We start from the raw sequence: 26482 nt of genomic DNA on the forward strand, positions 1-26482 counted from the left end.
TTTTTAGATCTCCTCTCTACTTAATATTCAGCTTGGTTCTCTACTGTATTATATACCTTACATTTGTCACAAGCCTCCTTATTCTGTTTCATTTTAATCTCTGTATGTTTTGTTGTCCAGGGAACTCTAGCTTTGGATGCCCTTCCTTTCCCCCTCGTGGGAATGTGTCTACTCTGTACCCGAACCATCTCCTCGTTGTTACTGTTTTTGATTCCCAATTTTTGATTCCAATCCACCTGGGCCAGATCCCTTTTCAACTCACTGAAGTTAGCCCTCCTCCAGTTAAGTATTTTTACGCTTGATTGTTCCTTGTCCTTTTCTATAACTATTCTAAACCTGATGATGTGATCACTGTTCCACAAATGCTTCCCCACTGAAACATCTAACAATGATGTCACTGGCATGCATTTGAGGGCATGCTCAGAGTGCCATTGGAGGATGTGTGTTGAGAACTGACTGAGGTGTTATCAGATTGTATAACGATTGGGGTGAGTGGCAGTGGTGGATGGAGAAAGGGGAGGTGAGGATGTACATTGAAGCAGAACGATGGGTGCTGCTGAACCTTAAGTGGGTGTGAGGAATGATGTGTTGGAATACACTTGACAAGGCAGAGTGGAGGGATGGGGCTATGTGCTTGAGGATGTAGATGCATCTGCAGCTCTGCTCACCTTTCCTGACCTGGTTAGGTCATTACATAGAAACATAGAAGATAGGAGCAGGAGTAGGCCATTCGGCCCCTCGAGCCTGCTCCGCCATTCAATGCGATCATGGCTGACCATCCAAATTCAGTACCCGGTCCCTGCCTTCTCTCCATATCCCTTGATCCCTTTAGCCTTAAACCGCTTCCTGCACTGGATCCAGGTATGGAGCGCTAAACTCCTCTTCAGTCACCTCTAGCTACGTCGTCTTCATCATGCCAGCAGGATTTTTCTTTCCATTACTGGGGAATAGGACCTCCACCCTCGCCCTCGCCCTCACTGCACCCTTCCTGACTCCATCTCAATTTATTATTCCCTTCTACAATTCTCCCAACTCCTCCAAATTGCATCTGTGCAGTGGGCCTCTAAATAGTACAGGTGCAATCGCATCTTGTGGCTGCGCATCACGCCCGCTCACGCGCATTGGAGATGTGGAACCAGAAGTAAAATGATAATGAGGCATCCATGTTGAAATTGGACATTCCCATACATCCCACGATCTTCCACGTTTTATGCCCGCTACCGCCTTCTCCGCTCAGATCCCGCCTCTGGTACTATCAACTCCATTGATTCATTCATTAAAAACATAATGTTAGCCGTCCCGCGGGCTATGGGGTACTGTCTGCATCTATAACCCCCCCCCCCCCCCCAACAAGTACTGTAACTGTCCAATCTTCTTCTTAGGCAATCCCTCGGAACCGAGGATGACTTGCTTCCACAGTAAAAATAAGTTCTCAGGTGACTGATGAGTCCAATGCGGGACCTACAGTCTCTGTCACAGGTGGGGCAGACTGTGGTGAAGGGGCGGGTGGGTGGGGTGCTTGGGTTGACGGCGCTCCTTCAACGGCACCTTCCCGGATGCTTCTCCTCTACTTTGTGTGGTCTTGGGCCAGGGATTCCCAAGTGTCGGTGGGGATGTTACGCTTTTTCAAGGAGGCTTTGAGGGTGTCCTTGAAGCGTTTCCTCTCCCAATTGGGGCTCTCTTGCTGTGCCGGAGCTCCGAGTAGAACGCTTGTTAACTGTCCAATAGACACTTAGTGGATAACCAAGGTGGGCAACGACAAGTACTGGGGAGGGGGTTAGTCCTGAGCAACATTGTGCCACCGTGGAGCAAGGAACTATCCAAGGGGGTGAGTGGTAGGTAAACTACTTGAATGGGAGAGTGATAGTAGTGGGGGATACTATAGTCAGGAGTAATGTTCCCTTTAATTTTTTGGGGTGTGTGGCCCCTTTAACGGGCTGTGTGGCCCATTCAAATTCCTGCGCATGTGCTGTTTTTCCTATTTAAAAGCCAGTGCACTGGCTGTGTGGGAGCTCCAGACAGCTGTGCGGCTGCGTGGTCATGCAGCTTAAAGAGAACATTGCTCAGGAGTATAGACAGCTATTTTTGCATCTTGACTGGGAGTCTCGAATGGTATGTTGCTTGGGAAAGAAGGATTAATGAAGCCATTGCAATGGAAGCAGAAGGCTTCTATTCCAGAGAACTGAGATAATACAACAGAGGAGAAAGGGAAAGAAACAGGCTCTGAGGTAGAGCGAGAAGAAACCAATGTACAAGAGGCAAGGGAAAGTAAAAGAAGAACTAATTGGGAAAACTGGGAAAAATAATAAGGGTTACAAAAACTAGGAGTCAGGATTGAGTGGTTTTCACAAAGCATTCAAAACAGAATTGGAGAAAGGCATTATTAATAACTGTGGAGGGACATGATTTAAGTTTAGACAGGCCTGGGAACTCACTATTCCTGGTTATAACATTTTCAGGAGAGATAGGGAGGGGGAAAAGGGTGTGGGGTGGACGGCAGGGTTACTGAAGGATTCTACCAGTGATCGGACATAGGATGTCCTAGGGGCTATCTATGTGGATAGAGCTGAAGAATAGTTAGGGAGCTGGTACCATTCTCAGTGTGTGTTACAGTGAAGATGAGATAAAGGGGGAGATCTGCAGACAGTTCAGAGAGGTGTGTAAGAACAACAGGCCAGCGGTATTGGACAACATTTTCATACCTGAAAATCAGGCACAGTGCTGAGGAAAATTCAGGCCAAGGAATTCACAAAACACTCGGTCCAGAGAGAAAGTATTGAGCAACCTTCGAAGAAACGAGTGTTGGAATAGGAAGTGTTCTAGAAACTTTGCAGCACTGGTCGGATAGGCTGGGCTAAAAGTAATAAATATAGTTATATATAAATAAAGTGGGAAACACTTTTTTGAATGCATCAAGGACTACTTTCTAGTTGTGGATAATGAAGGAGTGGCAGAGGTATACACATGAAATAAATGGGAACATAGGATGTACAGGACAGAAAATATAATCACGGTCCATCTGGTGTCGCCAGGGTTCAATAACAGCTCTCCATCACCATCCCTCATTGATATTCTCACCAAATGCCTGCCCAACTCTCTCTCATAATGACTGATGTCAGCGCCGATCGCCTCGCGGGGCAGTCCATTCCAAACGTTCGTCACCTTCCGTGCAGTAGTTCTGTCCGATTGGTCCACTCCCTCTTCTCCCATTTAAACAAGTTCAGCTTCTGCAATCTTTCCTTCAATCTCAGGTTGCACCAGGAGCAGGCTGATCTGGTGCAGACGGATTGAGATAGATTGGGAAATTGGGCTGAGAAATGGTTAATAATACAAGTGTAAATTGGTGAGATTAAGCAAGGAGAACAGATTTTTGGGAACATAAACTAAATGGTGTCAGATGGGCTGCCCTCTGTTGCCTCATTTTCATCTATTAGCAGAAGCATGAAAACAAAAAGAAGGAAATGGTTGAAAATGACTAAAATACACTTCCCTTTATATTACTGTGTCCTTTCTATGACCTTCAGGTACTTTACAGCCTGGAGACCCTGAACTCCCATTTTAATTGCCTGCTTTTTACATCAGGCAACCAGCTGATTCTTTGTACTGTTCGCTCATTCATATTGCATTGTCAGAGCGAATCCTGTGAGGATGCTGCATATCAGATGGTTCAGTGAATGTACTCCGAGACAAAGAAATGCTCTTCAGCCGTTGATAATTATTTCAACAGATGTTTAATAAAATGCTAATGGATATCAACAGGAGGAAGCCAGTCAGATTATGTAACTCACCTGCCATTTCGATTTCTGGGCCATCCCTCTGATAACATTCTCTTCGTCCTCCTGCCTCTGCCCCAGGACTTTATCTTTGTATCCTGATGAGTCAGCAGTCTGGAATAGTCGAACCCAGTCCACACTGCATTCAATGATCCATAAGCTTGCAAGTCCAAGGGTAATGTGGTTACTTTTATAGAATCATACAGCACAGAAGGAGGCCATTCGGCCCATTGTGCATGTGCCGACTCTTTGAAGGAGCTATCCAATTAGTCCCACTTACATACATAGAATTACATACAGAAACAGTAAATTCAGCCCAACTGGTCTATGTCGGTAGAACAACAGAAAACGCTGGAAAAACTCAGCTGGCCAGGCAGCATCCGTGGAGAGAGAAACAGTCAACGTTTCAGGTCGAAGACCTTTCGTCTGATGAAGGGTCTTCGGCCTAAAACGTTAACTCTGTTTCTCTCCATGGATGCTGCCTGACCAGCTGAGTTTTTCCAGCTGAAGGTGTTTGCTAGTGCTGTGGGGGAGGGTTTAAACTAAAATGGCAGGGGGTTGGGAACCTGAGCAGGGAGACAGAGGAAAGGGAAACAAGGATAAAAGCAAAAGATAGGAAGGAGAAAAACAAAAGTGGCAGTCAGAGAAATCAACGGTTTAAATCAAACATGGCCACAGTAAATAATAATTCTAATAGATCTAAGAGCGTTAAAAAAACAAGCCTGAAGGCTTTGTGTCTTAATGCGAGGAGCATTTGTAATAAGGTGGATGAATTGGCTGTGCAAATAGAAGTAAACAAATACGATTTGATTGGGATTACGGAAACGTGGCTCAAGGAAGGCCAGGACTGGGAACTCAACATCCAGGGGTATTCGATATTCAGGAAAGATAGGCAAAAAGGAAAGGGAGGTGGGGTAGCATTACTGGTTAAAGAAGGGATTAACACAATTGTAATGAAGGATATTAGCTCTGATGAGGTGGAATCTGTATGGGTAGAATTGAGAAATACTAAGGGGAAAAAAACATTAGTGGGAGTGGTTTATAGACCTCCAAACAGTAAGGCGGAGGTTGGGGATGGCATTAAAAGGGAAATTAAAGAAGCGTGCAATAAGGGCACAGCAGTCATCATGGGTGACTTTAATCTACATATAGATTGGGCCAACCAAATTAGTAACAATACTGTGGAGGAGGAATTCCTGGAGTGTTTACGGGATGGTTTCCTGGACCAATATGTCGAGGAACCAACCAGAGATCAGGCCATCTTAGACTGGGTATTATGTAACGAGAAAGGATTAATTAGCAATCTTGTTGTACGAGGCCCCTTGGGTTGGAGCGATCATAATATGATCGAATTCTTCATTAAGATGGAGAATGAAGTAGTTGACTCGGAGACTAGGGTCCTCAATTTAAATAAAGGAAACTACGATGGTCTGAGGAGCGAGTTGGGTAGGATTGATTGGGGAATGGCACTCAAAGGGTTGATGGTGGATAGGCAATGGCAAACATTCAAAGACCGAATGGATGAACTACAGAATTTGTTCATCCCAGTTTGGCATAAAAATAAAACAAAAAAGGTGACCCAACCGTGGCTAACAAGGGAAATTAGGGATAGCATAAGGTCCAAGGAGAGGGCATATAAATTGGCCAGAAAAAGCAATAATCCTGAGGATTGGGAGCAGTTTAGGATTCAACAAAGGAGGACAAAGGGATTAATTAAGAAAGGGAAAATAGAATATGAGAGTAAGCTTTCAGGGAACATAAAAACTGACTGTAAAAGCTTTTATAGATATCTGAAGAGAAAAAGATTGGTGAAGTCAAGCGTAGGTCCCTTGCAGTCAGAATCGGGGGAATTTATAATGGGGAACAAAGAAATGGCAGACCAACTAAATACATATTTTGGTTCTGTCTTCACAAAGGAGGACACAAATAACCTCCCAGAGATGCCGGGGAACATAGGGTCTGATGAAAGGGTGGAACTGAAAGAAATCAGTATTTGTAGGGAAATGGTGTTAGGAAAATTGATGGGACTGAAGGCCGATAAATCCCCAGGGCCTGATAATCTACATCCCAGGGTACTTAAGGAAGTGGCCCTAGAAATAGTAGATGCATTGCTGGTCATCTTCCAGAACTCGATAGACTCTGGAACGGTACCCATGGATTGGCGGGTAGCTAATGTTACCCCACTATTCAAAAAAGGTGGTAGAGAAAAGGCGGGGAATTATAGACTGGTAAGCTTGACATTGGTAGTGGGGAAAATGCTAGAGTCCATTATAAAAGATGTAATAGCAGAGCACTTGGAAAGCAGTGACTGGATCGGACAAAGTCAACATGGATTTACAAAAGGTAAATCATGCTTGACTAATCTACTGGAATTTTTTGAGGATGTAACTGGTAAAATAGATAAGGGAGAACCAGTGGATGTGGTGTATTTGGACTTTCAGAAGGCTTTCGATAAGGTCCCGCATAAGAGATTAGCGTGCAAAATTAAGGCACATGGGATTGGGGGCAAGGTATTGACTTGGATAGAGAACTGGTTGGCGGACAGAAAGCAAAGAGTTGGAATAAACGGGTCGTTTTCCAAGTGGCAGGCAGTGACTAGTGGGGTACCGCAGGGATTGGTCCTAGGACCCCAGCTGTTCACAATATATATTAATGATCTGGACGAGGGAATTGGATGTAATATCTCCAAATTTGCAGATGACACAAAGCTGGGTGGGAGGGTATGCTGTGAGGAGGATGTCGTGAAACTGCAGTATGATTTGGACAGGTTGGGTGATTGGGCAGAAACATGGCAAATGCACTATAATGTGGATAAATGTGAGGTTATCCACTTTGGTGGCAAAAACAGAAAGGCAGATTGTTATTTGAATGGCAATAGATTGGGAGAAGGGGAAGTGCAAAGAGACCTGGGTGTTCTTGTGCACCAGTCGCTGAAGGTGCAGCAGGCGGTTAAGAAGGCAAATGGTATGTTGGCCTTTGTAGCAAGAGGGTTCGAGTACAAGAACAAGGATGTCTTGCTGCAGTTGTACAGGGCCTTGGTGAGACCGCACCTTGAGTATTGTGTGCAGTTTTGGTCGCCTTACCTGAGGAAGGACGTTCTTGCCATGGAGGGAGTGCAGCGAAGATTCACCAGGCTGATACCTGGGATGGCAGGAATGACGTATGAGGAGAGATTGTGTCGATTGGGCTTATACTCACTGGAGTTTAGAAGATTGAGAGGGGATCTCATCGAAACCTATAAAATTCTGTCAGGCCTGGACAGACTAGATGCAGGAAGGATGTGTCTGATGGCCGGGGAGTCCAGAACCAGGGGTCATAGTCTAAGGATAAAAGGTAGGCCATTTAGGACTGAAATGAGGAGGAATTTCTTCACCCAGAGAGTGGTGAACATGTGGAATTCTCTGCTACAGAGGGCGGTGGAGGCCAATTCATTAAGTATATTCAGGAAAGAGTTGGATATATTTCTTAAGGCTAAAGGGATCAAGGGATATGGGGAGAAGGCAGGGACAGGGTACTGAATTTGGATGATCAGCCATGATCTCATTGAATGGCGGCGCAGGCTCGAAGGGCCGAATGGCCTACTCCTGCTCCTATCTTCTATGTTTCTATGTAAGGGGTTAAAATGGACCCTCTCAGAATTCAGACAGCCGAGGTGACCACTAATTAAGTGATGCCAGCAAAATTAAAATCAGAACAAAGGAGTGGGATCATGTGAAAATGAACAAGAACTAAAAGAAACCAGGTTGAGATAAGAAATATCACAATAAAAATTGACTTACGTAAAAAGGCAAAACTAAACAAAGGGCAGACTAAAAAGTGCTATGTGAAAAACAAAGATAAGACAGTACAGATTGAAAAAGTGCCACTCTCACTAGCCTTCCCCTGGGGTTTCGTGCAATTTCTTCACCTCAGCCAGATTAGTTATATTTTCTGAACTGTCCGGGATATAAATGCAACACTCCGCGCCGATCATTGCGCATGTCCCGCCCTCGTTAGCCAGTAGATAATCAAGGGCCATTCTATTCTGGAGAGTTACCATTCGTATGGCCACCATTTCTGCGCTCATCTCTACCAGGGCTTCCGCCGTATCGTTTCCAACTTGTTCCAATATGTCCGCCACTAGTTTTATTTCCTCTATCACTCTGTCTACCCCATACATAGGGAATATTATAGCTCCGAACCTTTCGGCTTCCGTTATTTCCCTTTTGCCTAGGGATTTTGTCCCAATTCCAGGGTGTCCCCTGAGGCTGTCAAGGTGATGTATATAGGGCACCACATATCCCAGATAGCGCGAGCCCGTCCAGTCTTGGGGCAGCCAGGGGTAAGCTTTATGCCCACAAATAAAATACGTGCCAGTGTATGCCGTATAGTTTGTCCATACGTTGTTCATCTTGGTGACCTTGCCCTCCCAGGGACCCCCCACTGGTTTTGTTCGGGGTCCGGCTAACGTTCCATTGTCCAAAGGTCATCAGGTCACCTTGGTTACTACTGTTAACCGTCTGTAAGGGATATCGCTGTTCACAGTGGCTCCATCCTACCCCCTGTCCTTTTTTATTTTGTTCTAAACATACCGACCCTCGGGGCCTTCCAGTTCCCGAGGTGTTGGTGAGGACCAAGAATGGGGGTTGTTGAGCCCGATTATATTTAGACTGGTTGTGGTAAACCACTTTTATCGTTCACTATCGTTACACTATAGTTATCACTGTTGTACTGTTATCACTGTTCTCACTGTTGTATCACTATACGAGGTCGCCTCTTGTCGCGCTGTTATACCTGGGCTGACCACCTCCGACTCCGCCCATGGCTCCACCTACCTGCCCAGGTATAAAGGTAGTCGACTGGCTGGTATTCCTCCTTGTTGGACCCGATCACCCACGAGGGTGGGCTCTGTTATTTAGTCAATAAAAACCTTTAGTTACGTTCCTAACTCGTCGCTTTTTATTGGACGAATTGATAGGTATATCAATTTTATTGACTAAATTTTAAAGATGTCTACTACTGGCCAGCCAGGAGCCCTCCCAGAAGCACAGCCACAGCAGCTTTCAGACACCGGGCTACACCAGCCACACCAGCCGGCTTGGCTGCAAGCCCTCAAACCACCGTACCTGGATCTAAACCCACAGGCAGCAAACTCAGCCCTCAACTTCAAACACTGGCTGGACTGCTTCGAATCCTACCTGGAAGAATCCGGCATCCCTCAGAGATCCAAACTAAGAGTTCTGAACGCCCAAGCGAGCCCGAGAGTATACGCACTCACCCAGGACACGACTACATACGAGGCCGCTATCAACCTACTGAAACAGCAGTACCGGAGCCCGGTAAATTACATGTACACCAGGCACCTCCTAAGATCCCGCCCGCAACAGCCAGGAGAGTCTGTAGCTGAATTTTTACGGGCGCTAAGAGCACTCGGCAGGAACTGTGACTTTAAAGCGGTGACGACTGTTGAAAATACGGAAGATAATATCCGCGATGCCTTTGTGAAAGGCCTACGGTCCGACTACTCACGGCAAAGACTGCTTGAAGCTAAAGACCTCGACCTGGACAAAGCTGAAGCCCTCGCTCTCTCCCTAGAGGTGGCCCATCAGGACCAGGAGGCGTTTTCCAGGTACTGCTCGCGACCCTGGGACTCGGGCCCGACCCCTACCGCAATACCCTTCGCAGCGCCGCCCCCGGGACCTACCTCAGCGTCGGCGTCCCGGACCCGACCGGGACCGCCACCCCCGGTACCGGCTCCGACATCGGGCACCCGCGATCGGGCCGCCGGCTGCTTCTTTTGCGGCCAGGAGAAGCACCCGAGGTCGCGCTGCCCAGCCAGGAACTCTACCTGCTCAACCTGCAGGAAGAAAGGCCACTTCTCTAAGGCCTGCAGGAGCGGATCTTCAGAGGCCAGCAGTGCCTCATGCGAACTGTGGGGGCGGCCATCTTCTTTCAAGGCAACTGAGGCCAGCATCCCCACACGTGAGTCATGGGGTGGCCATCTTTGATCAAGGCAACCGACCCCAATAGTGCCTCATGTGAGTTATGGGGGCAGCCATCTTCTCCGCCATTTTGTCCTACCTCGTGGGAGACGCCATTTTACCCACCACGCCCGACGGCCACCGGGCCCCCGGACCCGACGACCGCCTCGCCTGCAGACGACAACGACTCGCTTACCTACACACTAGCCTCCGTCACTCTGGATCAAGCCCGCCCACACCACCTGTCCAAGTCGATGATGGACATCAAAGTAAACGGCCACGCCACGACCTGCCTGTTCGACAGCGGAAGCACGGAAAGCTTCATCCACCCAGACACGGTGAGCCACTACTCCCTCCCTGTCCTGCCAACGCGCAACCGAATCTCGATGGCATCGAGGTCGCACGCCACGGACATTAGCGGCTACTGTGTTGTGACCTTGTCGGTTAAGGGTACGGAGTATAAAAATTTTAAACTCCTCGTCCTCCCCCAGCTCTGTGCTGCCGTCCTACTAGGGCTGGACTTCCAATCCCACCTCCAAAGTGTAACCCTAGCATACGGTGGACCCCTCCCCCCACTCACAGTCGACAACCAGCGAATGTTAAACCGCCCACCGCGTAACACCTGCAGCCTATCCACCCTCAAGGTGCCGCCACCTTCCCTGTTCGCTAACCTCACCCCCGACTGCAAACCCGTCGCTACCAAGAGCAGGCGGTACAGCGCTGGGGACAGAGCCTTCATTAGCTCTGAGGTGCGGCGCCTCCTGAAAGAGGGCATTATCGAGGGGAGCAACAGCCCCTGGCGTGCCCAGGTCGTGGTCGTTAAGACCGGCGATAAAAATCGCCTGGTCATCGACTACAGCCAGACCATAAACAGATACACCCAGCTGGACGCATACCCCCTTCCCCGCATATCTGACATGGTCAATCAGATTGCACAATACCGCGTATTCTCGACCATCGACCTTAAGTCGGCCTACCACCAACTCCCTATCCACCCCGAGGACCGCCAGTACACCGCCTTCGAGGCGAATGGGCGCCTATACCACTTCCTTAGGGTCCCCTTCGGTGTCACCAACGGGGTCTCGGTCTTCCAAAGGGAGATGGACCGGATGGTTGACCAGAACGGACTGCAGGCCACATTCCCCTATCTAGATAACGTCACCATCTGCGGCCGCGACCGGCAGGACCATGACGTGAATCTGGAGAAATTCCTCCGTACGGCCCAACGGCTGAACCTCACCTACAATAAGGAGAAATGTGTGTTTAACACCTCGCGCCTTGCCATCCTTGGCTGTGTAGTAGAGAACGGACTCATCGGCCCCGACCCCGAAAGAATGCGCCCCCTCATGGAGCTACCCCTCCCCCACTGCCCTAAGGCACTTAAGAGAACCCTGGGGCTCTTCGCCTACTATGCCCAATGGGTGCCCAATTATGCGGACAAAGCCAGACCCCTCATGAAGTCCACATCCTTCCCCCTCACGGAGGAAGCGTGCGCGGCCTTCTCCCTCATCAAGGGAGACATAGCCAAGGCCACAATGCACGCAGTGGATGAGTCCATCCCCTTCCAAGTGGAGAGCGATGCATCCGACTTCGCCCTAGCCGCCACCCTTAACCAGGAGGGGAGGCCGGTGGCCTTCTTCTCAAGGACCCTACAGGGCCCCGAGATCCGACACTCGTCGGTCGAGAAGGAAGCCCAGGCAATTGTGGAGGCGGTACGGCGCTGGAGGCATTACCTGGCAGGCAAACGATTTACCCTCCTCACCGACCAACGTTCGGTTGCTTTCATGTTTAATAACAAGCTGAGGGGCAAAATCAAGAATGACAAGATCTTGAGGTGGAGAATCGAGCTATCCACCTACGATTATGATATCTTGTACCGGCCAGGTAAGCTGAATGAACCCCCTGATGCTCTTTCACGAATTACATGCGCCAGCGCGCATATTGATAGACTTCAGACCCTCCACAACGACCTCTGCCACCCCGGGGTCACCAGACTTTACCATTTCATTAAGGCCCGCAACCTGACCTACTCCATCGAGGAGGTCAGGACCATGACCAGGAACTGCCAGACCTGCGCCGAGTGCAAACCGCACTTCTATAGGCCGGACAGAGCAAGCCTGATCAAGGCCACCCGCCCCTTCGAGCGCCTGAGCATCGACTTTAAGGGGCCTCTACCGTCATCTGACCGCAATGTGTACTTCCTCAACATCGTTGATGAGTACTCCCGTTTCCCTTTTGCCTTCCCCTGCCCAGACATGACCAGTACCACGGTCATCAAGTGCCTGAACGACCTCTTCGCCTTGTTCGGGTTCCCGAACTATATACATAGTGACCGGGGCTCCTCCTTCATGAGCGAGGAACTCCGCCAGTTCCTACTAGCGAGAGGTATTGCAGCAAGTAGGACCACCAGCTACAACCCCCGAGGGAACGGCCAGGTGGAAAGAGAGAACGCGACGGTATGGAAGGCCGTCCTCTTAGCCTTAAAGTCTAAGGGCCTCCCAACCTCCCGCTGGCAGGAAGTCCTCCCGACAGCGCTGCACTCCATCCGGTCACTACCTTGCACTGCCGTTAACGCCACCCCCCATGAACGAATGTTTGTTTTCCCCAGGAAGTCGACTACGGGAACCACTCTACCAACCTGGCTGACCTCTCCGGGGCCCGTCTTGCTGCGAAAGCACGTGAGGGCCCATAAAACGGACCCCCTGGTCGAGAGGGTGAACCTCCTGCACGCCAACCCCCAGTACGCCTACGTGGCTTACCCAGACGGGCGGGAGGACACTGTCTCCTTACGAGACCTCGCACCCTCGGGCACTCCGGAGACACCACCTTTACCCCCCCCCACCACCCCCCCAATTCCAGCCCAGGTAGACGGCATGCCGGAACCCCACGAGCCTTCGCCGACCACGCAGACACCAGCATTAACACCGGATAATGCAGCACCGCCGCTGCGACGATCGGAGAGGCTTACGAGGCCTCCGGACAGACTGACATACCAGAACTGGTAGTACACTTCACCCCGCCGGACTCAAATCTAAACAAGGGGTGAATGTGGTAAACCACTTTTATCGTTCACTATCGTTACACTATAGTTATCACTGTTGTACTGTTATCACTGTTCTCACTGTTGTATCACTATACGAGGTCGCCTCTGTTATACCTGGGCTGACCACCTCCGACTCCGCCCATGGCTCCACCTACCTGCCCAGGTATAAAGGTAGTCGACTGGCTGGTATTCCTCCTTGTTGGACCAGATCACCCACGAGGGTGGGCTCTGTTATTTAGTCAATAAAAACCTTTAGTTACGTTCCTAACTCGTCGCTTTTTATTGGACGAATTGATAGGTATATCACTGGTACCATCCCTTGAAAGCGGTGAGGCTGTAACCTGCACTTCTCCAGTCCCTTGCTTCTAACCTCTGTCTAAACCCTTGCTCTTCAAGGGTCCCATCGGTATCGTTTTGGCGAATTAACCACTCGGCCATCTCTGATTCATTAAAGGGGACCGGTTGCAAGGGAATTCCCCCTTTACTATGTATTGGCACATGTGAGCACACCCAACACGAACTTAGGTTCATATTCTTTGCATAGACATAAGACATATACAAGAACGTATTTACGTGTAACTCTCTTTTCCATAACGATCTCCCCTTTCGATATTCCCGGGCTGCTGAGCACCGCAAGTTAATGGGGCAAGGACTGTCCCCACATAGGACAGTCCAATCACTCCTGCCAGTCAATTGAGTCCTCAGACCTCTGACCAACCAGGCTGTAGTCTCGGTTTCTCGTTCCAGCCTCCAATCCTCTCGGCTTTCATCGTTAGAAGCTGAACATCGAACTGTGTCTTGGTTACACAGTCTTATGGGATTCCGTCGCCAGGGGAGGCACTTGTATTCGAATGGGGTAATGTCCATCGCGCATACCGCAACTACACTAATATATATATAAGCATTTTCATCTTATTACTCTATGTTAACAACGTCCCAAAGGCTATATCGCCAACCTAACTATTTGTTGCTTGTAGATTCTGCTTTTCCTGCAGGAATACATAGATACACAATCATTAATTCGGCTCTCCCATCACAATCATTTGGATTCCTTCCTCTCTCTCAACTGGCCGCCGTCGAGGTTGGTGGGATTGTTCCCAGACGTACTTCAAAATCCACCACAAAGTGTATCCCATTAGAATAATGCATATAGTCCAGACCAGTACCCGTACCAGCGCCCATTCGTCAGACACTCCTAGAATTACACCATGGTGCCGACCATGTAGGAAGGGGAGCCATGATCCATCTGTTGGGAACAGACTGGTGGTGGCCGGGGCTAGGAAGGGATGTGGCACAATATTGCCAACAATGTCTGACATGCGCTGAACACAACCCCGGCCGCCCCGTTAAAATACGTTTTCTGTTATTTCAGATTTCCAGCATCCGCAGTATTTTGCTATTGGTCTATGTCGGTGTTTGATACAGGGATGTTCTCCTTAGAACAGGGAAGGTTAAGGGGAGATTTGATAGAGGTATTAAAATGAGGAGGGGTTTCAATCGAGTAGATAGGGAGAAACTGTTTCCACCGACAGGAGGGCTGACAACCAGAGGACACAGATTGAAGATAATTGGCAAGAGAACCAGAGGGGAGATGAGGAGGAATTTTTTTACACAGCGAGTTGTTATGATCTAGAATGCACTACCTGACAGGGTGATGGAAGCAGATTCAATAGAAACTTTCAAAAGGGAATTGGATATATACTTGAAAAGGAAAGCTTTGCAGGGGAGTGGGATCGAATTGAAAAGCAGAGAGGTTATGTTAAACTTGTATAGAACCCTGGTTAGACCACATTTAGATTACTGTGCATAGTTTTGGTCTCCATATTATAAAAAGGATATAGAGACACTGAAGAAGGTGCAATACAGATTTACAAGATGATACCAGAACTGTGAAGTTATAACTATCAGGAAATATTGAACAGGATGGGGCTCTTTTCTCTAGAAAAGAGAACGCTGAGAGGTGACCCAATAGAGAGGTATTTAAAGTTATGAAGGGGTTCGATAGGGTAGACCTAGAGAAGATGTTTCCACTTGTGGGGGAGACCAGAACTAGGGGCCATAAATATAAGATAGTCACTAATAAATCCAATAGAGAATTCAGGAGAAACTTCTTTACCCAGAGAGCGGTGAGAATGTGGAACTTGCTGCCACAGGGAGTGGTTGAGGCGAACAGCACAGATGCCTTTAAGGGGAAGCTGGATAAACACATGAGGAGGAAAGGAATAGAAGGTTATGCTGTTAGGGTGAGATGAAGTAGGGTGGGCGGAGGCTGGTGTGGAGCATAAACACCGGCATAGACCTGTTGGGCTGTATGGCCTGTTTCTGTACTGTAATTTCTATGTAATCACAGGCTGGAAGGTGCGCAGTGTTTTAAGATGAGCTCCTAGTCTGTGCCAGAATTGGGAAAATGGAAAGTTTGCCCTCTAGCCCAGTGGTTCTCAAACTTTTTTTGGTTGAAGGACCCCTTTTTAAATTGATTAGTAATCATGGATCCCCCATCTAAATTATAACATATAATACTTATAATATCAAAGTGCTGCCTGTAAAAAGTGTTTTAATAATGCTTTTAAGAAAACAAGTATTTACTTACAGATATCAATGCCTGCCTCTCACTGTAGAATCTATCTATCCTGGGTGTGATCTTTGACAATTTATTTAAAGCTGTGCTTGCTGTTCACTTTCCTAATTGTGACATTCATTTTAAGTACCTTCCTAAAAACTACTGCTGATCTACAAATTTTAATTACAAACCTTTTAAAAAAAAAAAAAAAAAAAAATATTTTGAAATTAGCAAAAGCCTCAATTTTAATTCAGTGCTAAAGAAGTGAAATTGAAAAGAACTCGAGCCAAAAAAAACCCTCCCAAAACATACAGCTGCTTGAGTGATTGGGATGGTCTGCTTCTCACCCGTCCGCTGACATCCACACCAAACAAACTTGTTCTTTTTGCGGTCAGGGCGTTCCCAGCGGGTCAGGAACAAGTCCTTGCATTTCCAGCTCTCGGCCTGTCCGCACCCTGCTGTCTCCAGCCCAAACCCAAACTCTCCTCTACCCTTCCCCTCAAAAAGCAACAGCCGGGCAACCTGACAGGCCCCGGGCCTCCAACAGCCCCACTCCCTCCACCGTGCAACTTTTCATAAACTTTCTGGCATATAAATCAGTGCTGCCGCAGTAATGGGATTTCGGCTTGCTCCGGCCCAGCAGCAATTTCAACTCGCTGACAATGATCCAAGATTATCCCAAGCAACTAGTAGGGTAGATAAAGGGGAACCAGTGGATGTAGTATATTTGGATTTCCAAAAGGCATTCGATAATGTGCCACACAAAAGGTTGTTATGCAAGGTAAGGGCTCATGGGGTTGGGGGTAATATGTTAGCATGGATAGAGGATTGGTTAACAGACAGAAAACAGAGAGTAGGGATAAACAGGTCATTTTCCAGTTGGCAGGCTATAACTAGTGAGGTGCCGCAAGGATAAGTCCTTGGGCCTCAGCTGTTTACAATTTATATTTAATGATTTACAATTTATATTTAATGACTTAGATAAAGGGGCCGAGAGTAATGCATCCAAGTTTTCTGACGATACAAAGCTAGGTGGGAAAGTAAGCTGTGAGGAGGACACAAAACCTGAAAAGGGATGTAGACAGGTTAAAAAATTGGACAATAAGGTGGCAGATGGAGTATAATTTGTGGAAATGTGAGATTATTCACTTTGGTTGGACAAATAGAAAAACATAATATTTTTAAAATGGTGAGAGACTATTAAATGTTGGTGTTCAGAGAGATTTAGGTGTCCTAGTACAGGAAACAGAGGGGTAGATTTTCATAAAGCTGTCTGGAAGGAGGCGGGACTACAACTTTCGGGTTTTAGTCCCACCTACATCGACGTTCGGCCAATCCACGCGATTTTCCCTTGATTGACCTTGTTGAGCCCGCTCAGCGGGCTCAGCAGGCCAATTAAGGGCCACCCGGCAACAGGTGACGTCACAGACTGAAATTTCATCTGTCAAGAGGTCTTGGCAGATGAAATATCAGTGTTTCCCAGCTGTTTGAAGCTGTCAAACACTGACAGTCTGACTTCTAACCTGAGTCCTTCTACACAGACTCAGTTAGAACTCTCACCGGCAATGAAAGCTGAAGGCTGTCACTTTTGACAGATCGCAGCCATTTTGCTTTCAGTGCCGGCTGAGTGATGGACTCCCGAAATCTAGAGGAAGAAAGGCTGTTAAGGTAAGTACAGGTAATTTAAACTTCTTTAAACACTTTACACAGACCAAACACACTTACCTTTGCACTCATGCACCCATCACTCACCTGAACACCGACATCGCGACCCCTCCAAGTCCTTCAACCCGACGGCCCGACTGCTCTAACCTGGCGTGGTTTGGAGCCGTCGGGAATCCCACACGACACCCCTCAAAATAGGGATTAGGCTAAAAACTACCTGTTAACAGGCAGTTAATTGGCACTAATCCCTTCCCGCCTCGGGTTGGCGGGTCCCAGTGCGGGGCGGGTACCCGCCTCCCCTGAAACTTATGTGGAGGTGGGTTTTGGGCGGGATGGTGTCGGGACCCCCGAAATCAGGATTTCCCCTCCCCCCCCCCCCCCCACACGCCTGAAACCCCGCCTGACGGCTCCAGGAAAATCGACCCCAGAGAGTTAGCATGCAAGTACAGCAAGCAATTAGGAAGGCAAATGGCATGTTGGCCTTTATTGCAAGGGGGTTGGAGTATAAGAGTAAGGAAGTCTTGCTACAATTGTACAGGGCCTTGGTGAGACCACACCTGGAGTACTGTGTATAGTTTTGGTCTCCTTATCTGAGGAAGGATATACTTGCTTTAGAGGCGGTGCAACGAAGGTTCACTAGATTGATTCCTGGGATGAGAGGGCTGTCCTATGAGGAGAGATTGTGTAGAATGGGCCTGTACTCTCTGGAGTTTAGAAGAATGAGAGGTGATCTCATTGAAACATATAAGATTCTGATGGGATTGACAGGGTAGATGCTGAGAGGTTGTTTCCCTTGGCTTGAGAGTCTAGAACCAGGGGGCATAGTCTCAGGATAAGGGATTGACCATTTAAGACTGAGATGAGGAATTTCTTCACTCGGAAGATTGTGAATCGTTTTAATTTTTTGCCCCAAAGGGCTGTGGGTGCTGAATTGCTGAGTATATTCAAGGCTGAAATAGAAAGACTTTTGGACTCTAGGGTGAATCAAGGGACATGGAAATCGGGCGGGAAAGTGGAGTTGAGGTCGAAGATCAGCCATGATCTTATCGAATGGCGGAGCAGACTCGATGGGCCATATGGCCTACTCCTGTTCCTAATTCTTTTGTTCTTATGCAACTGGTTCGGGAAAAGTTCGCACAACAAATTAAAAACCTTCCAACAGACCACCCTAAGCCAGCAGGAGACTTGCGACTCGCCCTTCCTTTCCGTTCCTCATTGGTTCATTTTTATAGTCTGCAATTTTTCAGAGATCTTCTCCAACGAATAATTGGTCAAGATTTTGCAGAACCCCAGGAACGACCTCTTTTGGGGGGGGGGGGGGGGGTCTTTGGACCCCAGTCTGGGAACCACTGCTCTAGGGCACTATTGGCGAGTTTGCTGGCTTATAACAGTGGTTAAAAAATGTAAGTTTTCATAACCAACAATGACCTCATAAAATGCTCAAAAGTTCATTATTGATACAATTACTAAATATTTAAACATAGAAAGTTCCTTAAGCCTCCAAAATGGTTCTAAAGAGTTTTTTTAAACACTTATATAACCAAAATGGAGGTAATTGGCTAAAAAAAAATCAATAAACCATCTCTTTTTTTTCCTCTACCTGTTAACAAAAAAACCACAATCAGAGCTATTACTAATGAGTCATTTATAATAGAAATCAGCATGTGTTAAATCACATGCCTGAAATAAAGCTTTGAAAATTCAAATAGTTTCTTTTAAAGTCTTTTGGAATAATCAAAGGAACTCTCAAACCCTCCCAGTATCCAGAGACACACCCTTCAAATCTTGTTGATGCACAGATTACATGCTGGAAAATGGTGCACACTGTACAACTTACTATTTACTAGAATAATACCAGAACTGAGAGGTTATACCTACCAGGAAATATTGAACAGGATGTGGTTCTTTTCTCTAGACAAGAGAATACTGAGGGGTGATTGATAGAGGTCGTCAAGATTATGAAAGAGTTTGATAGGGTTGACGTAGAGAAGATGTTTCCACTTGCGGGGGAGACCCGAACTCGGGGCCATAAATATAAGATAGTCACTAATAAATTGAATAGGGAATTCAGGAGAAACTTCTTTACTCAGAGAGTGGTTAGAATGTGGAACTCGCTACCACAGGGAGCAGTTGAGGCGATTAGCACAGATGCATTTAAGGGGAAGCTAGATAATCACATGAGGGAGAAAGGAATAGGAGGTTATGCTGATAGAGTTAGATGAAGGGTGGGAGGAGGCTCATGTGGAGCATCAACACTGGCATGGATCAGTTGGGCTGAATGACCTGTTTCTCTGTAGTAAATACTTTGTACATACAGTAGAAATGTTCCAGCTGTTGGAAGGTAGTAAATATCCATTTGAGGGTCACACTTCTGGGACAGGCTGTGCTAGGCCTTGAAGTAAAACCTTTAATAAAAGCATTAAAAACACAAAGATATTCCTGCATAAAATGAATCATACTATTGTGAAAGATACATTTTAAAAACTTTCTTTTGGACAGAAGAAATTTCAGTTACTAAGGGAAAAATGACGAAGATTTTTTCTCACAAGTATTTTGAGTGATTTGATTGGTTCATCAACAAACCATGACAGGCAATTGTTTACATACAGTTTTCCAATTATAAATGTCGACATGGAAAGTGTTACAAAGTCGTGGATATGAGGAACGTGCCATAGACAAGATTTTTAAGAATAGGTAAGTAGATAGATATCATTATCTGAACACCTTGCTCATTTTTAGATTACTGTAATATGCAATACGGTTTCTAAATAAATGGCAATCATCATTCAGCTGTCTGGGCATGTGTTTTTGTAAAAGCCTTTGAATGATAGCAGACTTCTTGGACTGTCCTTTCCTTTGCAGCTTTTTCTCATTCACTGGCTGAAACATTCCACTTGCAATAACTTCACCAAGATCATTAATGTATCCTAAACATCGGGACCACCTGCACCTACCTGGCCAATGCTGCCCAGTTACACCTGCAGTATTCTGGCGATTATTATCCTATATTCTATTATCTAGTTGTTCTTCTTGGATCCCACGAGTTGTGCTTTAGTCACAATTTGTCTGTGATGGACCTTATTAAATACTTTCTGAAAGTCAAGAGATATTTAATATCACTCTTACAAAAATGAACTCTTTCCCTTAAAGAAAGCTGTGTTTTTTCAGACGTTATGTTACCCTCAAGCCTATTCCTGGATTTTGTCTGTTATGAAGATTGATGAAATATTTGATCCTTTTCCCTTTCTATTTCTCTGTTTTGTCTTCTGTTTTCTCACACAGTGTCTGCAGACAATGACTGTTTGTGGTACACGAATAAACAGGGAAATTGGCACCCTGGCTTTGACTGCTCATTTTTACATTTCTGCTGTGGAAACTGCACATACCGGTATTGCTGCCTGAACCCAATGGAGCTCATCACTGAAAAACAACAGAAGTATTGTACGCCCCTGCACCTCAGGTCAGTCTATGTGGTCTCCGCGTTCCCAGTTATACAGAGTGGGTGCATAACCGTAAAGTTCAGAAGTAGGTTAGGGCAGATGGCTGGAAGAAAGCTATGGCGTATTCTGGCTCTTGTTTTTATGTAATGCTTTACAAATATTGATGCCTGTGTTGGAGGGAATACAGTTTGGGGAGGCCTATGTGACTTTAGGAGTCACACTGCAGGCTGGCAGCAGCTAGACTCCATCGCCGATATTTGAGTTATTTCTGGTGTTCAGAGCTGGGAATCTGGGGGTATGAGGCAGAGAGGAGGTCTCCTGTCACACTGCTTGCAGATCTCCTTCTCTGGCCCAATTGTCCTTTTCAACATCGTGGGTATTAATCTTTCTACAAAGAAAAACAAATTCCTGTCTGAAGAAGTAATGGGTTGACGTGGCCTTCTTTCAGGAGGCCCCCTGTCTGATATGGAACACACGGGATGAATTAGTTCAAGTCTCCTGTGCATAGTGGTACGTGCGCCACCCCATTCTTCCAGAGCAGGATATCGGGCTCCGATCGGAGTGCCATCTCCCCTCATATCCAGCAGGTCGCTGTTCCACACAGTCCATGTTTATATTTGCCAGTCTAACAGACTGGTCTTGTCTCTGGGTTGTTTAAGAACATAAGAAATAGGAGCAGGAGTAGGCCAATCAGACCCTCGAGCCTGCTCCACCATTCAATAAGATCATGGCTGATCTGATCCTAACCTCAAATATACTATCACTCTCCGTCCCACCCGAACCCATGTGATCTCCCGGGAGAGGCGAAAAACTAGATTTAAAAAAAATCAATGGCCAATTTGGGAGAAAAAATCTGGGAAATTCCTCTCCGTCCCATCTAGGCGATCGAAACTCGTCCAGGAGATCACTCTGTCCCTATATTTTCTACAGTACTTACCTTCTGTAAAGGCGATCTCCACCCCAGCCAGGAACAGCAATAAAACCATCTCCTGAAATCTAACAGAATTAGAACACAAGAAGTAGGAGCAGAACCAGGCTACACGGCCCCTGGGCCCGCTCCACTACCCACAGGGCCACGACCATTCCGAACCTAGACTCATGTCCAAATTCCTGCCCGCTCCCCGTAACCCTTAATTCCCTTTACCCTTTACTTCTAGGAAACTATCTATTTCTGTTTTAAATTTATTTAATGATGTAGCTTCCACAGCTTTCTGGGGCAGCAAATTCCACAAACCTACCACCCTCTGAGTGAAGAAGTTTCTCCTCATCTCAGTTTTGAAAGAGCAGCCCCTTATTCTAAGATTATGCCCCCTAGTTCTAGTTTCACCCATCATTGGGAACATCCTCACCGCATCCACCCGATCCAACCCCTTCACAATCTTATATGTTTCAATAAAATCGCCTCTCATTCTTCTGAACTCCAATGAGTAGAGTCCCAATCTACTCAACCTCTGCTCATATGACCACCCCCTCATCCCCGGGATTAACCGAGTGAACCTTCTTTGTACTGACTCGAGCGCAAGTATGTCTTTTCTTAAGTATGGACGAAAGGCATCTTTACACGGACAGATCATTAGCTGGACCAGGAGGGCGGTGCACCACCTTTAGTTTGACTCCTACCTTTCCACCTATCTGGCTTGAGTGGTCCTACCAGGAATTATACTCCCGCCAGTGTAGCTCTCATGGTCACAGGAGCATACACAAGCCTTTCCCCCACGTCAAGGTTTGGTGCCACGAGAAGGGGGATGAATCACTCCATGCACAAAGAATGCATGCATTGAAAGTTCATTTTTTTCTTCCTGGTTTTTAATGCACACAGTCTATTCTGTATAGTATGTTACAGTTCAACTCGAGAGCCAGTCAGAACACATCTGCAGTAGAAAAAAAAGACTTGCATTTCTATAGCGCCTTTCAATACCTCAGGCTGCCCCAAAGCTCTACAGCTAATGAAGTACTTTTGAAGTGTAGTCACTGTTGTAATGTAGGGAATGCGGAAGCTGATTTGCGCACAGCAAGCTCCCACAAACATTAATGGGATAATGATGAAGTAATCTGTTGTAGTAATGTTGGTTGAGGGATAAATATTGGCCAGGACACGGGAGAGAACACTTCTGCTCTTCTTCAAAATAGTGCCGTGGGATCTTCTCCATCCACCCGAGAAGGCAGGCGGGGCCTCAGTTTAATGTCTCACCCGAAAGATGGCCCCCTCCGACAATGCAACGCACCCTCAGTACTGCACTAGGAGTGTCAGCCTGGATTACAGGCTCAAGCCTCTGGAGTGGGGCACTTAACCAGTATGGCACTGTGGGCTAGTCCAACTGAATGCCACCCTCAGTTGTTTTTGCCACTGTTTCTTTCCAAGCACCAAAGGCGATGTCTGTCACATGTGCCAATCAGTGCCCAGCTGTATCATGCAGGTGACAGATGCAGTGCTTTCCCAGGCCAAGGATTTCATTACTTTACTAAAGAGCCCTGCACTTTAACTCTCTGCCTGCATTCCTCAAAGTGCAGGGCATTATTGAAGGCACACGTGGCAATATGGGCCCTAACCCCAAAGCCACTTCCCCTTCAGGTCACACACCATCCTGACTTGGAACTATATCGCCATTCCTTCATCGTCGCTGGGCCAAAATCCTGAAACTCCCTACCTAACAACACTGTGGGAGTACCTTCACCACACGGACTGCAGTGATTCAAGAAGAAGGTCCACCACCACCTTCTCAGGGAAACTAGGGATGGGCAATAAATGCTGGCCTTGCCATTGATGCCCACATGCCAAGAATTAATTTTAAAAGCTCCCTAGGACCGTGGGTACGGAATCATGCAAATGAGTGCCTGCTTCCTGGTAGCTGCCACAATTCTTTTATTTTATAGAAATCAATGGTTGCACCATTATTTTAAGGACGGGAGACTGGATAGATGGCTGTTCACTGGAGCTGTGGTTTCTGACTCCTTTAAGACCACACAGACAAGACCCGAAGAGAGATGCAGCCACCCAGATGGAGCAGACCATCCAGATGTTAAAGCTAAGGTTCAGATGCCTTGACCATCTAGGGGAGTCTTCCAGTACAGTCCAGCTGAGGTATTTGCAGTTATTGTAGCCTGCTGCGCCTGGACAAGTTTACATTACCATGGAGCAGTAGAAGAGGCAGTGTCAACCAATGTTCTCTCATTTTTATTTTCGTGTGTGGTCCCTTTAAATTTAGTGGCCGCGCATGCGCGGTATCTTCCAGTGGCAAGAGCTGGTGAGCGGCCTGCGTGGGACCTCATCATTGCCTGGCCGCACACCTTAGGGGGAACATTGGTCTCAACCAGACACAGAAGAGTATCCATCCACAAGAGATGTCTGTGCAGCCAACCATTCACGGTAGGAGTCCCGAGGTTGGCTTACTAGACCTGTACCATGCAATGCAAAACAGTTATCTGCACATATGCCCAATACCCTAGCCAAAAATGGGACCCCCCCTCCCGCCATTGGCCTGAGCCTTACAGCAGGACCCACGAGTATCACAGCATCACTCTGCAGCTACCTTATTCTCCCCCCATCACAACACATTAGAGTACCAGTTAATCCAAATGTTATTAACCCTTACAGTGTGTGGAGCAGCTGTACACTGCTCTGATGTACCCCATTGTATGTGCTGTGTGTTTCTAATTCCTAACCATGTGCTCCTTTAAGTGTTTCTCAGTGGGAGGAGGGGGTGAGGTGTATGGTTGATGAGTGTTACTCTCTAAGAATGGAGGTGGTCAGTACCTCCTTGCGCTGGGTCAGCAGATGGCCCATGTGACTGCGGGTACCATAGGTATTGCTGCCTGGACCATAGGTACATAAAAACAGGTGTAGGCCATTCAGCTCCTGGAGCCTGTTCTGTCATTCAATTTGATCATGGTTTCTCTGGTCTTGTATGCTGTTTGATACTTCTAAGTCATTGAGCGGGAGGGCTGAATGGTATGGATGTGACGTCGCCCTCTTATCTGTGCCAGCTCCTATAATGGAGGGGGCCCTGTCCTCTAGCACAGATTAACTGGCCATTCATCTAATTTGCTGATTGTGGGATCTTGCTGTGTGCATATTGGCTGCAGTGTTGCCTGCATAACAACAGTAACAACACTTAAAACATCATGGGGTAAAGATTGAGTAGCGCCCCCTTTGGGGCGTTACCTTTGCCTGGGCGTTAATCTTAGCACCCCGAAAAAGTTAGCGCCCCCACGGCTGATTTTCCCAGGTAGCACCCCGAGAGGGAGGAGTGGCACTACTGGAAGCGCCCTGTGTCCCTCTTGGGACGCTGCGGCACGTCGCACCGCGGTACTGCAGGCCCCTCCCCTTATTAAAGGGGAGGGGCCTGGCGCAGTGTGTCCCGGCACCCAGCTGGGCCACCAGGAATCGGGGGTGCCAGCAAATGAGCCCGGCGCTCAAGAGGAGTGCCGGGCTCACGGAGAGCAGCTGGCACCCCACGGGGGGGCTTCACTGGGGCCAGGGACAGCAACGGGAGCAGGTGCTGGCAGCAACAGGAATGGCCGCCCGCCACCTCCCTTTTAACTAGCGCTGCCCTGGCCGCAGGTAGATCCCCCTGACCCCGGCGGACATAGCGTCTGGCAGTAAGTCGGGGGCGCCACCCAATATTACAGCCGGGGTGCTGCGCACGGCGCTGATGTCATCGCTGAATTTCGCGGGAGGCGTTAGTGGCGCCGCGCCCAGGCGCTAGTTGATTTGCGCCCTCTTAGTGCGCTAACGGGAGGCGCAAATCAACTGAATTTAGCCCCCCATGTAATTCATTCGCTGTGAAGGACTATGGAATGCAGGGCTGGCCTTAGGCAAAATGGCACCTTTTCTTTGAGTTTAAGTATGTAGTAGTATTAGCGAAAGTTTCAGAAATAAAGCTGTAATCTCAAAAGTTTTTTATAATTTAAATGATATAAGTCATAAAAAATGAACAAATAAATTAAACATTAAATTAAATAACATTAACAAATAAAAAAACTTTGTTCAAGATATTTTGAGCCACATCATTCTCAATAGACGGGATGCCCAGTGAAGATAGTCTGTCGTCTCCCATGGTCGATCGCAAGTATGTTTTTATGAGCTTCAACTTCGAGAAGCTTCGTTCACTGCTCACCACCGATATGGGCATGGTTAACAGGATCCTGAGTGCTATCCATCGCCACCGATATGGGCATGGTTAACAGGATCCTGACTGCTATCCCTCGCCACCAATACGGGCATAGTTAATAGGATCCTGACATCGCCATCGATATGGGTATGGTTAACAGGATCCTGAGTGCTATCCATTGGCAGCGATATGGGCATGGTTAACAGGATCCTGAGTGCTATCCATTGGCAGCGATATGGGCATGGTTAACAGGATCCTGAGTGCTATCCATTGGCAGCGATATGGGCATGGTTAACAGGATCCTGAGTGCTATCCATTGGCAGCGATATGGGCATGGTTAACAGGATCCTGAGTGCTATCCATTGGCAGCGATATGGGCATGGTTAACAGGATCCTGAGTGCTATCCATTGGCAGCGATATGGGCATGGTTAACAGGATCCTGAGTGCTATCCATTGGCAGCGATATGGGCATGGTTAACAGGATCCTGAGTGCTATCCATTGGCAGCGATATGGGCATGGTTAACAGGATCCTGAGTGCTATCCATTGGCAGCGATATGGGCATGGTTAACAGGATCCTGAGTGCTATCCATCGCCACCGATACGGGCATGGTTAACAGGATCCTGAGTGCAATCTATTGCCACTGATATGGGCATGGTTAACAGGATCCTGACTGCTATCTGTGTGTTTGGGGACTTGCTCTTGAAACTTGAAGTTTGCTTTTAGAATCATAGAATAGTTACAGCACAGAAGGAGGCCATTCGGCCCGTCGAGCCCGTACCGGCTCTCTGCAAGAGCACTTCAGCTAGTCCCACTCCCCCGCCCTTTCCTTGTAGCCCTGTATTTTTTTTTTTCCTTCAGGTACTTATCCAATTCCCTTTTGAAAGCCATGATTGAATCTGCCTCCACCACCCTTTTAGCCAGTGCAT

The 26482-nt window shown here is 47.4% G+C and overlaps 1 protein-coding gene across 1 annotated transcript in view; it reads left to right on the forward strand.

Moving 5' to 3' along the window:
- Positions 1–26482, forward strand: part of shisa4 (shisa family member 4) — a 157018-nt gene that overhangs the window by 16030 nt on the left and 114506 nt on the right. Inside the window, exon 2 of the mRNA XM_086011803.1 lies at positions 20284–20461. Within this exon, the coding sequence (XP_085867929.1) occupies positions 20284–20461 (178 nt within the window). The remainder of the gene's footprint in view (positions 1–20283; positions 20462–26482) is intronic.

This window comes from Somniosus microcephalus, chromosome 18 (genome assembly GCF_052327205.1).
Source record: "Somniosus microcephalus isolate GS21.2 chromosome 18, FLI_Smic_1.0, whole genome shotgun sequence".
Lineage (NCBI taxonomy): Eukaryota > Metazoa > Chordata > Chondrichthyes > Squaliformes > Somniosidae > Somniosus > Somniosus microcephalus.